Below are 13,080 nucleotides of genomic sequence, written 5' to 3' on the forward strand. Positions count from 1 at the left end.
GTCAGAAACTTTCTTTATGGACAAGACCTTGAAAATAGTTTTTATTCTTTTCCAAATTTACCGAGAAAATGCGATAAAATGACCTTTTACGTCAAATGTGTAACAAAAACTCACAAAACAAACGTTTGTGCATTTTTAGAATGAATAATCTCTTAATATGTATAGATACTAATTTGTATAAAATCCACTTCTCGTCTGAGTAACATTAATATAAATTATCTGGATAAATAACTTATTTTATTTTTTCTACACATATTCTAAAAATTATTTTTGTATACATATTTTGAGAATTGTATTGTTTATATTCCTACCATAAATTTTTCCTCTGTATAACCCAAAATAAGTATATTCATACAACATATCTACCTACTTATATGGACTCCATAATTTCAATGATATGAAGTTGTTTTTTTAAAATAGTTACTCTCTATTTTTTTTTTTTTTTTTTTCGGATAGGCTCAAATATTAAAAAAAGTATTTCTCTGGAGCACTGGTTCTTAATCCTATAAACTCAGTTCAGTAGCATCGTCATCGAGATTATATTTTTTTTAGGGGGGGGGGGTTAATCTTTTTTTTTTTTATTCTAAAAAAATTATTTTTTGCTTTAGGGCATAATTTGATTGAATGACCTATTTTTTTGGAAAATAATTCCAAAATTTTATTTTTTCTGCATTTTCTCCTGGATAATTTTATCTAAAATCAATATTTTTTTGTTTTTTGCTACAGCCTTATAAAAATATGGAAAAAGCTGAAAAGAAATACCAATGAGTTCTACTAATATCGGGAGTGGAACAATGCCCGTTACTCAACTTTATGTAGAGGGAAATATATATTTGTAGTAAAAATTTGGTGCCACTCAAGATATTTATAGAACTCAGTGTTACCTTACTAACACGAAAATACCCTGTGAACTCATTGTGAAGAAATAAGGTGGGTTACGATATCTCATATCTATCGTGGAAACGTATAAGTGTATATACATTTAGAAATGTACAAGCATAGATGTGGTAACCCCCCTATATCCTTTTAAGAGATTTAGTTTACCCGTAAATTCAAACTCTAACTGTAACTTTTCTAGAATTTGATGGGTTTTTTTCCTATTTTGAAGTTAAGAATTTATCACTTGATAAATTAAATTTACAAATATGATCTATCTTAAATAAAAAATTGAGAAAAAACACAGAAATGATTTTTAACCCAGGTTTTGTAAGAAAATTAAATATTGAGCCATGATTTTTTAGAAAGGAATATATTTTTTAAAACCAGATTTTAATTATATTTATAGAACCTGAACAGGTTCAGATCATAGAGATAAAAAATATTGAGTGCTTTCTTGAGGAAAAAATTGGAGGGAGACACAGCTGATGAATAAAAACAACAAAAGGATCAAAACATTCAAATATTATATAGTAAATAGCCGTTTCGTCTTACCTAATAATTTGATTTTAGGGGTCTAATGGATAATGAGGGGACTCAACATAGTTCAAATGAGTTAATCACTTTATACTGTATATGATTATATCTCTATGGTTCACATATGACTTAAAAAGAGATATCCCCTTAGGAAATAAGAGGCAAATATTATTTGAAAACACCATAGAGAAATAAATACAATATATTATCGACATCCTTCTCTAGGGAACATAGTACAAAATAAAGGATTCAAGGGAATCTTTTCGAACATAGTATTTCAAATCTTAATTTTTGTCCATGTTAAGTTTGTACGCATACATAATTTGAATGTATTAACAATTCATTTAGTGAACCTCATTCTTGGAATTTAATTGCTTTAAAAAACAATTCGATTTAGAAATGATAATAAATTTAATTAAGTGGTATAACTCATTTATCATTAATAAAGAGAGCAGATATGGTTTTATCTAAGAAGACTTTCCAGAATCGTTCTGGAAACATGCAAAGTTGTTTAAGGTTTCTGGTCTAAGTTCAAACTAGAAGTGTATAGTGATCCCTTCATTGCGCCCCGAATAGTCAATAAAATGTAGATGTTATTAAAAATGTGTTAGTGATTTTTTATTTAGCCATGACTATATATTAATAATAATTAATATATAGACATATCGGATAATTTATAAGAATATTGGAGTGTTCTATTTAGGTGTCTTACATGTCCTAATTTATAGGATATCTAATTATTATTATTTAACCTATTAGTCAACATTTTACATACAAAACTACCCCTCTTTTTATGAATATTAAGTTACCCTTTCCAGACTAGCCGAATTATGAAAATAAAAAATTCAAATTTTTAAAGGTGTGCCTAAGCCGAACCCCACCTTTTACTTGATTACTTCTTTCACAACTACCACTAAATTAAAAACACCAAAAACAAAACTAAAACTTTTTATCCATAAAGCTGTACTGCAGGTGAGCATACATTAAAATAAGTTAATTATTCTATTATAAATCATAATTGATACATATACATTAAAATTTGTATCTCAAATGATCTATCTCAATTTATTGGACCAATACGGATAAGAAATACTACCTGATACCAATTCGAGTTAGTCAGGTTCGTTTCTAGTGGTTCAAGAAGCGGAACTGTGAGAACTTTCAGACCGATATAGGTAAAACATTGGAAACATGATAGTTTCATACATGTAATAAATCTAGGAGGAGGGTGAATTGAAGTTAGAACAAATCTTAGGTTAGGCATGTCCGTTCCTACTTCCCCTGCCAACTGTGTTTATGGGTTAATTATATAAATTTATCGCATGTTATCAGAGGGAATAAATACAGTAGTAAGACCTGATTGAATGCACTCGATTTAATTTTAAGCTAAGCTTAAATGTATTTACACCATAAGGTTTAAGTCGAGTTGGTATAACCGGGACTACTAAAATGATAAAAAGATATTGGTTTTTTCTCTAACTATGATTCATGCAAAAAAATAACACTCTGCACCTTGAATAGAAATACACCCTTCTCCGACCTTGAAAAATAATAAATCTAATTCAAATGGATTCACTTCATAGACATATTTAACACTCATTATTCATAGCTAATATGGTGTATCCATGGATAAGTCACTTGTTAGCAATTAGTAAAATAAATGTTCTTAGAGTAAACCATGAATCATGGTCCATGATATCCTTTTACCAAGGACCTTACTTCTAAAATATGTTTTGCCTTTCTTTATGAGTTTTTATCAAATTAAAATGGGTTACTCTACATTTAATGTGAAGTTTTATTGTGAGTATATATTTATACTGATATTTTACAATAAAATAACCTTCAAAAGGTATTGTTTCCTTAGTTTCTACTTCATATTATATTATTATCACTTTTGAGTGTGAGACTTTGATGGAAAAGAAGGACTTAATAATAAGTAACATTGTCAATAAAAGATTAATAAATTCCTATTTTTAAGGGTAGGCTATAGAAAAATGTCGACGAAGAAGCATTACACGCATGTGTTTCCTATATTAATAGTACGTACAATTAGTAGAGCGTTAATGATGACGCAAAAGATCCATAAACATTCCCTGTTCTGACGAAAGATACCTGACTTCAAGGCAAATTTTGAGCAACACCGGATATTCAAATATGAAATACAACGGAAACATTAAGATTCATTTATGGACTAGTTTCAATTTCTATACGCGTTACAATTCCAATGACAGCAATAGTGAGTCGATAGTGAGGATTTTGTTCATGGTGCGTGATCTACGTCAAATAGATGACAGTAGCGTCTACCGGTTGAACGATGACACAACTCGTATATCCTTTTTACTTGGTATAATTTTGCGTAGAATCTTCCTTCCTGAAACCTATGTTGGCAGTGGATTGGAGCATTTTGATTTGTTAGAACGTCATTTCAGCTGTGAGTAAAGAAGAAGGAAGTGACGAAAGCGGGGGAAAGAGGCTCTGAATGAAAAAGCCATGCTCATTGGTTGAAATGAACGAATGAAATGGATTGTTAGGTTGAAGTGAATGTCAACTGTCGATTTGTATTCGTGACGTTTGAGATTGACGCTCTTCCACTTGGATCTTGAGTTGGTTTAGAAGGAGAGTTCTTCCACTTAGAAAAAGATCGTCATGGGGAGTAAGTGGACCTTCTCACTATTATTTCTTGTCCTTGTTTACATTTCTATTTTGGTTTTTAGTTAAATTCCTGGAGTTTGTGAAACCTTTCTGCAGTATCTTGCCGGAGATCCAGAAGCCAGAGCGGAAGATCCAATTCCGTGAGAAAGTGCTATGGACGGCCATCACACTCTTCATTTTCCTTGTTTGCTGTCAGGTAAGAGAGTATGGAGCCCCATCCCATGGGGATTGATTGACTTATCTCTTTTCCCCCTCCACAGATACCCCTGTTCGGTATTATGAGCTCAGACTCAGCAGATCCCTTTTACTGGATTCGTGTCATTTTGGCTTCCAATAGAGGCACTCTGATGGAACTGGGTATTTCTCCCATCGTTACTTCGGGCCTCATCATGCAGCTTTTGGCTGGAGCAAAGATAATCGAAGTGGGAGATACTCCCAAGGACAGAGCTCTGTTCAATGGAGCACAAAAGTGTAAGCTGTGGACGACTGACCCACAAGCACTTTGATTGATTCCTTTGTTGCTTCCTTTCAGTGTTTGGAATGGTGATCACGATCGGTCAGTCCATTGTTTATGTTATGACGGGAATGTATGGGGATCCCGCAGAGATCGGAGCAGGTGTCTGTCTCCTCATCATCATTCAATTGTTTGTTGCTGGTTTGATTGTTTTGTTGTTGGATGAATTACTTCAAAAGGGTTATGGACTGGGATCTGGAATTTCCCTCTTTATTGCCACGAATATCTGCGAGACCATTGTATGGAAAAGTTTCTCTCCTGCAACCGTCAACACGGGGCGTGGTACTGAATTTGAAGGAGCTGTTATTGCCCTCTTTCATTTGCTTGCTACTAGGCAAGACAAAGTACGTGCTCTCCGTGAAGCGTTCTATCGTCAAAATTTGCCCAACTTGACCAATTTAATGGCCACCATCCTCATTTTTGGTGTAGTCATATACTTCCAAGTAAGATCTATTATCGAATTTTTTTTTGTCATCTCTTCATTATATTATTATAGGGTTTCCGTGTAGATCTGCCAATTAAGAGTGCTCGCTACCGTGGACAGTATTCATCTTACCCCATCAAGTTATTTTACACTTCCAATATTCCCATTATTCTTCAATCTGCTCTCGTTTCCAACTTGTACATGATTTCTCAGATGCTTTCTGTCAAATTTGCAGGCAATTTCTTTGTTAATTTACTTGGTGTCTGGGCTGATGCAGGATCAGGAAGAGCTTATCCCATTGCTGGTGTATGTTATTATCTATCACCACCCGAGACTTTGGGACATATTGTTGAAGATCCATTACACGCAATGTTGTACATCTTTTTTATGCTTGGCTCCTGCGCTTTTTTCTCGAAGACGTGGATTGATGTTTCTGGTTCCTCTGCTAAGGATGTAAGCCTTATATTTTAGCTCATTCATACAACAACTAACATTTACTATTTTCAGGTCGCTAAGCAACTTCGTGAGCAACAAATGGTGATGCGAGGCCATAGAGAAACCTCCATGATTCATGAATTGAATCGTTATATCCCCACTGCTGCTGCATTTGGAGGATTGTGTATAGGTGCCCTCTCTGTTTCTGCAGATTTTATGGGTGCTATAGGTTCTGGAACGGGAATCTTACTTGCAGTTACTATTATCTACCAATACTTCGAAATATTTGTTAAAGAACAAAGTGAGATGGGTTCAGTTGCTGCTCTTCTCTTTTAAACTATGAAAAAACCTTTAAATTTTATATATATCTCATCTGTATTTATTAAGTATTCAACCTTCATATCTATGAAATATACTGTCTTAATAGTTGAATCCTAAAGGAAAAAACAAGAGCAACAATCTTCATGGTTATGTGATATTTGATATTCAAATTATTGTAAATCAAGCTAATACATGTTTTTCGTTTTGTTACTAGTTTAGAACACTACTTCAAAATCTTTTGAGTATGTTAAATAAAAACAAACTTTTTAATACTCTTTTTCTCTGAAATTGGTGTTATGTGATACATGTTTCAATATTTTCTTGATTAAGAGTCCACATACATGATCTTCATATGATTTTATTCGAATAGATATAAATCACATTGGTTGAAAATATCTTCAAAAAATCAATTATTGTTGGTATTAACCACTTTTACATAAAATCTTTCCATTTTTGACTTAATATAGGAATATCACCATACATACATATCTCATCATTTCAGCCGCTTGGACGATGGGTTCAAAATTCTTTAGATATTTTATATTCGCAAGTACTTTAGACAGATTTCACTTATTTCGTTTAAAAAGAATTAATCAACTATAGTATATTCATGCAAGTCATGAATTTTGATAAATGGCGATTCGACTCTGGATGTACAATCTAATAACAGGAAATACCCAATTTCAATTGATTTGTCAAAAAAGGAAAATCATTGACAATTTAATAAGATGGAATTCTCAACATAAGGCTGTCCGATCGAACGAAGAGTATCCATAGATGAAGGATTAATTCTTCGTTTCATGTTAAGCATAAGAAACTTTGGTTCAAATGTTAAACAATACACCCTGGGCATCTCTAAAAACTGTAGTCATCACTTTGCCTTCTAATGTAACCGTCTTGGCTTTTTTTGGCGCACTTTCACCATTCCCAAACATTTACAGAGTTTTGCTTTTGATGTGTCAAAATGATTACATACTTAATTTACATTGATTAAACAACGCAAAAACTCATTTGGCTTGAGTCTTACAGTTAGTTTGTATAACGGTCCTTAAAAAGGTCAATTATTACTAGGTGCAAAAAAAATATTTTACTACACCAATTTAAATTAAATAATTAGTTGTTAGTTATTATTTCATCACTATAAATTGCAACAGTTTAAGAAATATATTATGAAAAGTTCCTGAAAACTTGTTCGTACTTATTAGCTCATGTTTACAAAAGAAAAGTTATACACTTAAAAAAATAGCCTATAATATTACTACTTGTTATACATCAATAAAGGGAATTTTAAAGCAAAAATTGTTTATTTTGTAGTAAAGGTATTACAAAGAGACGAAAAAAATATCTACATAATTTGAACCAAATTGTCTGACGCTTTAGATGAAACCACGAATTAACTGTTAATATAATAAATATATAGGACCCCCTGACCCTTCCAATGAACTCCATGGTATTATGTAGCACCAATTCTGAATTGTAATGATACAACTAGGTTTTCAAGACCGAAGAAGCTAAGGTATTTATAACATACATTTTTATTGATAGGACGCGTAATTAATCATTCATAGCTTATGAACAATAGTTATACTTGTGACTACGACCAAACCTAAAACTATACTGATTGAAGAACGATATACATATTTGATTTTAATAATTAGTTGATATATTATATACATTATTTATACATAATAATATACCTATGGAGTGAAAATAATATTAAGCCCGTAGTTAAACTAACATTTTCCATTGTATCAATTCATATCAGAACCCGTGCACAAATAATTTTTTCTCTTCTCTTTTTACGGAAAAACAAGAATAAACAAAAGTTACAGTAGTAACAGAAAACAAAAGTAAAGTAAACTGTTAAAAGTAAAAGACAAGAGTGAAAGAAAGAGGGCCGAGAAATGAGGGTTTCCGTTACTTACTTATCTGCGGATCGATTTTATTCATTGGAAGTTAGTCCGGACTTGGCGATCGAGAATTTTAGGGCATTATGTGAAGTAGAATCTGGAGTGGAGTATCCAGATATTTTGTTATCATATAATGGAACTTCTCTGGACGAAGATAAAAAAACACTTGAGGACTATGGAATAAAGGATGGGGATATGATACTGCTCCAAAAGAGGTACTAAATAAATTACATATCAATTATTCCCTTATATATTTACACTTCACTTAATTTACTATAGGAGAGCACAGTCCCGGATCCCGTCAATGGACTTTAGTCAAATAAAGATACCTGATTCTAGTCAAAGTAGTATTAGTGGGAGCTCATTGAACGCTCCTGCCGCTGGAACAAGCAGTTCTTCTAATTCTCAGGATCCTGCTTGGATTCGAAGCATGTTAAAAGCCAGTCCCGAACAAATGGGTATTTTAAAGCAAAATAATCCAAGACTAGCCGATGCTGTCACATCTGGTTCATTGGAAGAATTTGCTTCCGTATGTTCTATCCAGCTTTTTTTTTTACTTTGAAAAATATACCTACTTAGCAAGACATTAATAAAATCAGATTCTTTCCAACTGGATTTTGTTAAAGAGCTTGGTCTGTCCTGCCACCTTTTCACTTTACTTTTTAATATACATAAATAATACTATTAAAAAAAAAAGTAATATTAATTAAAATTTAATGGGTGTTGCACTCTGTGATACTTATTCATTACTTTTAAATAAAAGCAATATCATGCAAGTAAATTAATTGGACATAACTAATTGATATATGTATTTACAATTAATTGATTAAAATGTTTTTAATTCACTCTTTGCTTCTGCAGATCCTAAAGGAACAACAGAAAGCTCGGATTGATCGTGAAAAACAGCGCATACGACTTCTGAAGGCTGATCCCTTCGATGCAGAAGCTCAAAAACTGATAGCCAAGGAAATAGAGGATAAAAACATTGAACAAAACATGAAACTTGCCATGGAGTATAGTCCTGAAAGTTTTGGAACGGTTGTGATGTTATACATTGACTGCAAAGTGAATGGACATAATGTGAAAGCTTTTGTTGACTCAGGAGCCCAAACTACTATAATGTCTCAGGTCTGAAATCAATTAATTATTTTCAATTTGTTGAGAATATTTATCCCCTTGATATTAAGGCAGCTGCAGAGCGATGCAATTTGATGCGATTACTTGATCGGAGATGGGAAGGCATTGCTAAAGGAGTGGGAGTTCAAAAAATCCTGGGACGGATACACATGGTTCAAATTCAAATCAGAGATGATTTTCTCACCTCATCTTTTGCTATTTTAGAGCATCAACAAATGGACATTTTACTTGGATTGGATATGCTCAAGAGTCATCAATGTTCCATTGACCTTAAGCGAAACGTATTGATAATTGGATCTACAGGCACAGAAACACCCTTTCTCACAGAGTCTGAATTACCTGATTTTGCTCGACTGAGTGCAAATCAGACTGAAGAAGCATCTGGAAACATGATAGGGAGTGAAGAGAAAGACATAGAAGAGGCTCTCAAGCGAAGTGTTCAAGAAGTGGATAATAAGAGACAGAAATGCGAAGCCACAGGCATACGCATTGATGATAAATTCAATGAAGTAGACGTACAAACCCTTATTGCTTATGGTTTCTCTAGAGAAAAGTCTGTCGAGGCTCTTAGAAAGAGCAATGGAGATGTTACCCAGGCCACAGCTGCATTATTTGCTAGCTCTCTTAAATTCTAGTATCTTCTTTGACCTCAAATATCATTATTATTATTTCCCCATATTTTGGTTATTATATTTTTATATGCAAACATTTAATATAAATATAAAAAAACAGTGTGAATGTTGCAATTGAACCTTTTTTCATTAGTTTTAAGCTTTCTTGCTGGGATGTTCATAAATTAGGATGAGCAACCTCATCATCATTATATCTTGTCCTGGGCTTTTTTTTTAAATAAATTCAAGAAATATTCAGTTTTTAATGGATTAAGTGGATTTTCATTCAACTCCAAATAGAAGTCAAATTAAAAATAAAAAAATACCAAAATATTAAAAAAAAATGAGACACCTAAATCTTTTAGTGTTCTAGATATTCTTAAATTTTATTAATGTCTAAGACACTCTCCACCCCTAAACCCGGCTATAACCTCCACTGATCAGCACACTTGTCCTCTTTTGGAAATCAAACTATGACTAATCTAATATTTAAAATAAAGTAATTATCTGTCATTTAGCCGCTATGACAAGTTGAGCTAAGACCATGCAATATAGTGAAAGAAAAATATAAATGTGAAAAAATACATTTACTTGGCTTAGTTAGGCCTGGAAATTAGTTAGAGAGAAAACAAACATTATGGTCTTAAGAAGTTTAAACTGTGTATGGTCTATGTAAGGACTACTAATTATGCAGACTTAGGACAGCAATTAACTTTCTTTTTTCAATGGCGTGTACAAGAAGGAGAGTGATAATTTAATCCTAACAAGTTGATATAATACAAATTGGAACTTTAATATTGTTAGAATAAACAGGGACTACTATATGACTACCATGACCAAGGTTGAGAACAAAGAACATTTTCATTGTGTTAAACTCTTTCGAAACCATAAGGTCCCTAATGATATTTTATCCAACTTTTTGATATTTTTTACTCAAAGGAAATTACAAAAATATATATATATATATTTGCAAAGACTGCATATGTAGGTTCCGAGATGTTTTTGGAAACACTGGTGTCCCTATTGTTCTCATGGTTATATAAACGTATAAATAATTTTACACAAAAAAATATTTTCATTCCTATAACTATTTCTTAGAACATGAATATTTTCATTTTTATAAGTATTTCCTAAAACAAACACATTCTATATAAAAAAAAAAAAAAAAATTATATTATAATCTTAAATAAATAACTATTCTTTTTGAGCATAATAATAACCGAAACCATTTCTTGATTTTTGTCCAGAAACAATAAATAAAAATACACGTATTACATTGAATATAAGTTTTATTTTCTCGGCCTGTTGTATGAATTGTTCGTAAACTTCAAATTCGACTACTTTATTTACCCAAGGTGACTATAAATATATATTATATAACATATAGTCACCTTAGTATTTACCTATAAGTGATTTTGCTAAAATAATTTTGGAATCCTATAATTCCATTCCTTTTGAATGATTTTTTTTTGGAAACAATATACAAATTAACAACACAAATACCTAAGAAATAAAAAAAAGACTCAAATAATAAAGATGATTTTCGATCCAATTTTTAAGTAGCAGTCCTTTGATCCAAAATATCAACACCTCCCATACCAGAGTTGTATTTTTTATAATAGATGGACATGGGACGACTATTTTAGAATTTTTTCCTCTTACTCTTCTTAAAACCGATTGTAACGTTCCAAACTCGTGTAAATTTAAGGTACTCTACGACTGTTAAACCACTTGACTGCTACTATATTATTTTTATATTTTAGCTCGATTTCACCTCTACACATAAATTTATCTTTCTTCACAGTGGGAAAGTTTTTCCTATCTTTTTCTCCGTTTCGATACACTATAATCCATTTTTGTTTAATTTATTTACTAATTGGGGGAGAACTGAAGAACTTGAGCATCTGAGACAGTCCAAACACAACATTTTCTCCAATACAATATTCTTTTTTTTTTCTTCCCAAGGTATAAATTAAACTCATAAGGATACTACGTTTTCCTGCAGAACATATACTACAGTTTAAATCAATGTAACAATCCCTAAAAGATTCACATTTCTGAATAAAAAAGGCAATCTTGTCCAATGTATTGATCTTGCCTTCCTTTATTTAATTAGATGAGGATATTGATATAATCGAAATATTGATCAAGCTAAATATTTTAATCGTGCCTTACGTTTTCTTTATTAGAGAGGAAATGTTAATGGAAAAGAAGTCAAAAATTAGAGTTTGGCATGTTAATGCAACTTAACTTAACTTAGATAAGTTAAAAAGTAAAGTTAATTAACTTTTTACTTTACTATTTAATTATTTAAATAACATTATTTTATCTTCAACTTAACTAGTTAATTTTTCAAACTTTTTTTTTTTTAATTTTTAAAATCTTAATTTTAACTTACCTTGATGAAGTTAATTAGTTAAAGTTAAATTTATTTGTTATTCTAACTTGAAATACTAAAAAACTGTCTTTAAGCAACCATTAGTTCTCCGATGATTTAGTTAAACACTGTGTCCACAATATTTTTTTTTATTAAACTTTTTAACTGGGCCATTCCACATCAAATCGATAAAAACGATATCGTCTAGTTTAAAATTAGATAAAAACTCAAAAATCTAAAATTTTCGCTGTCTTTGACTTCTATTTTAGTAGTAACTTGAATTTGTATTTTTTTTCTTGATCATTTCAGCGATGGATGGAGACCTACAGAATAATCTGTATTATATAGCCTTAATAAATCTCTCAAAAGACTAATTTAAATAGTTATTTTTTAATATCGAAATTAATTTTAAATTAACCAAGGTTAGGTGAGTTAATTTAACTTAAATTACTCTAAAGTTAATGAACTTGAACTCAACTATTTAACAAAAAAAAACCACTTTAACTTAACTAGTTAACTTTTAAAATTAAAATTAACATTAATTCAACTAGTATAAAAAAATAATTAACTTTAACTTAACTTTATTTTTTTTATAAAGATAAGTTAACTTTCCCATTACTCTCAAAGACTTGTTCTAATGAGAAAAACTTTATAAAGTATCTTACATCTCTAAAATCATGGAAAGAAGCTCATTAATCTGTGTTGAGTGTTTTAAAGTCCATTTTAAATAAATTAGAGGATATATAATCTTTAATGAATGATGGAAATATATAACTTCAAATATATTTTTTATTTGGCGAATCATCCAGGCAAATAAACCAGCAAGTATTTGTAGCTACTCATCATTCCTTCTTGGAACGTCAATGATTTAACGTTATATCGGGAATTGATTAAATTTATATTATTTTGTCGTTCTTCTATATTTATCTTCGTTGAACCACAGGTGAGATTACTAGATCTTGAACAAACTAAATCAAAGTATGTTTTAATATTTTTATAAACGAATTTAATAATTAAAATCATTTTTATAAACGAATTCAATAATTAAAATCATTTTTAAAAAGAATAACCCTACATAGATAAAAAATAGGTGGATCTAGTAATTATCTTCATGTTTTTCTAAAGGAACATATTTCGTCTTGAATAACTGAGAAAGTCATAACTTAAACGAAGAAATGGATATTAATTTGTGAAGAAATAAAAGCAGATTGTGGTCATCTTATAAAATATTGTGAGATTAAAAGTATCTCCGTCTTTCATGAGAAAATCCACTTGTTATTACTTTT

At 31.0% G+C, this 13,080-nt stretch overlaps 2 protein-coding genes across 4 annotated transcripts; both read left to right on the top strand.

The window, feature by feature from the left end:
• The first annotated feature begins 2,972 nt into the window (after positions 1 to 2,972).
• Positions 2,973 to 6,029, top strand: Sec61alpha (SEC61 translocon subunit alpha). Of its 2 annotated transcripts, none has more exons than XM_071892651.1 (7): positions 2,973 to 3,213; positions 3,278 to 4,066; positions 4,128 to 4,261; positions 4,326 to 4,536; positions 4,598 to 5,022; positions 5,076 to 5,456; positions 5,511 to 6,029. In XM_071892651.1, the coding sequence occupies exons 2-7, from the start codon at positions 4,060 to 4,062 to the stop codon at positions 5,772 to 5,774; spliced, it is 1,422 nt and encodes a 473-aa protein (XP_071748752.1). In that variant the 5' UTR covers positions 2,973 to 3,213; positions 3,278 to 4,059; the 3' UTR covers positions 5,775 to 6,029. The 2 variants fall into 2 exon arrangements, with proteins under 2 accessions (XP_071748752.1, XP_040578814.1); XM_040722880.2 differs by having other exon boundaries at positions 2,988 to 3,213; positions 3,397 to 4,066.
• Positions 6,030 to 7,071: 1,042 nt separating this feature from the next.
• Positions 7,072 to 9,557, top strand: rngo (DNA damage inducible 1 homolog rngo). 2 transcript variants are annotated; one of them, XM_071892652.1, is made up of 5 exons: positions 7,072 to 7,275; positions 7,574 to 7,884; positions 7,949 to 8,198; positions 8,531 to 8,797; positions 8,857 to 9,557. In XM_071892652.1, exons 2-5 carry the CDS (start codon positions 7,664 to 7,666, stop codon positions 9,439 to 9,441), a joined length of 1,323 nt encoding a protein of 440 aa, XP_071748753.1. In that variant the 5' UTR covers positions 7,072 to 7,275; positions 7,574 to 7,663; the 3' UTR covers positions 9,442 to 9,557. The 2 variants fall into 2 exon arrangements, with proteins under 2 accessions (XP_071748753.1, XP_040578815.1); XM_040722881.2 differs by lacking the exon at positions 7,072 to 7,275 and having other exon boundaries at positions 7,505 to 7,884.
• Positions 9,558 to 13,080: the final 3,523 nt, after the last annotated feature.

Source organism: Lepeophtheirus salmonis, chromosome 13 (assembly GCF_016086655.4).
Source record: "Lepeophtheirus salmonis chromosome 13, UVic_Lsal_1.4, whole genome shotgun sequence".
Lineage (NCBI taxonomy): Eukaryota > Metazoa > Arthropoda > Copepoda > Siphonostomatoida > Caligidae > Lepeophtheirus > Lepeophtheirus salmonis.

Excerpts from the sequence above, each read along its gene's own strand:
- Sec61alpha (XM_071892651.1), top strand. Across the intron at positions 4,262-4,325 it reads TTTTCCTTGTTTGCTGTCAG|ATACCCCTGTTCGGTATTAT; the intron begins GTAAGAGAGTAT and ends CCCCCTCCACAG. Across the intron at positions 5,023-5,075 it reads GTGTAGTCATATACTTCCAA|GGTTTCCGTGTAGATCTGCC; the intron begins GTAAGATCTATT and ends ATATTATTATAG.
- rngo (XM_071892652.1), top strand. The coding sequence starts at position 7,664 with ATGAGGGTTTCCGTTACTTACTTATCTGCGGATCGATTTTATTCATTG. Across the intron at positions 7,885-7,948 it reads ATGATACTGCTCCAAAAGAG|GAGAGCACAGTCCCGGATCC; the intron begins GTACTAAATAAA and ends AATTTACTATAG. Across the intron at positions 8,798-8,856 it reads AAACTACTATAATGTCTCAG|GCAGCTGCAGAGCGATGCAA; the intron begins GTCTGAAATCAA and ends CTTGATATTAAG.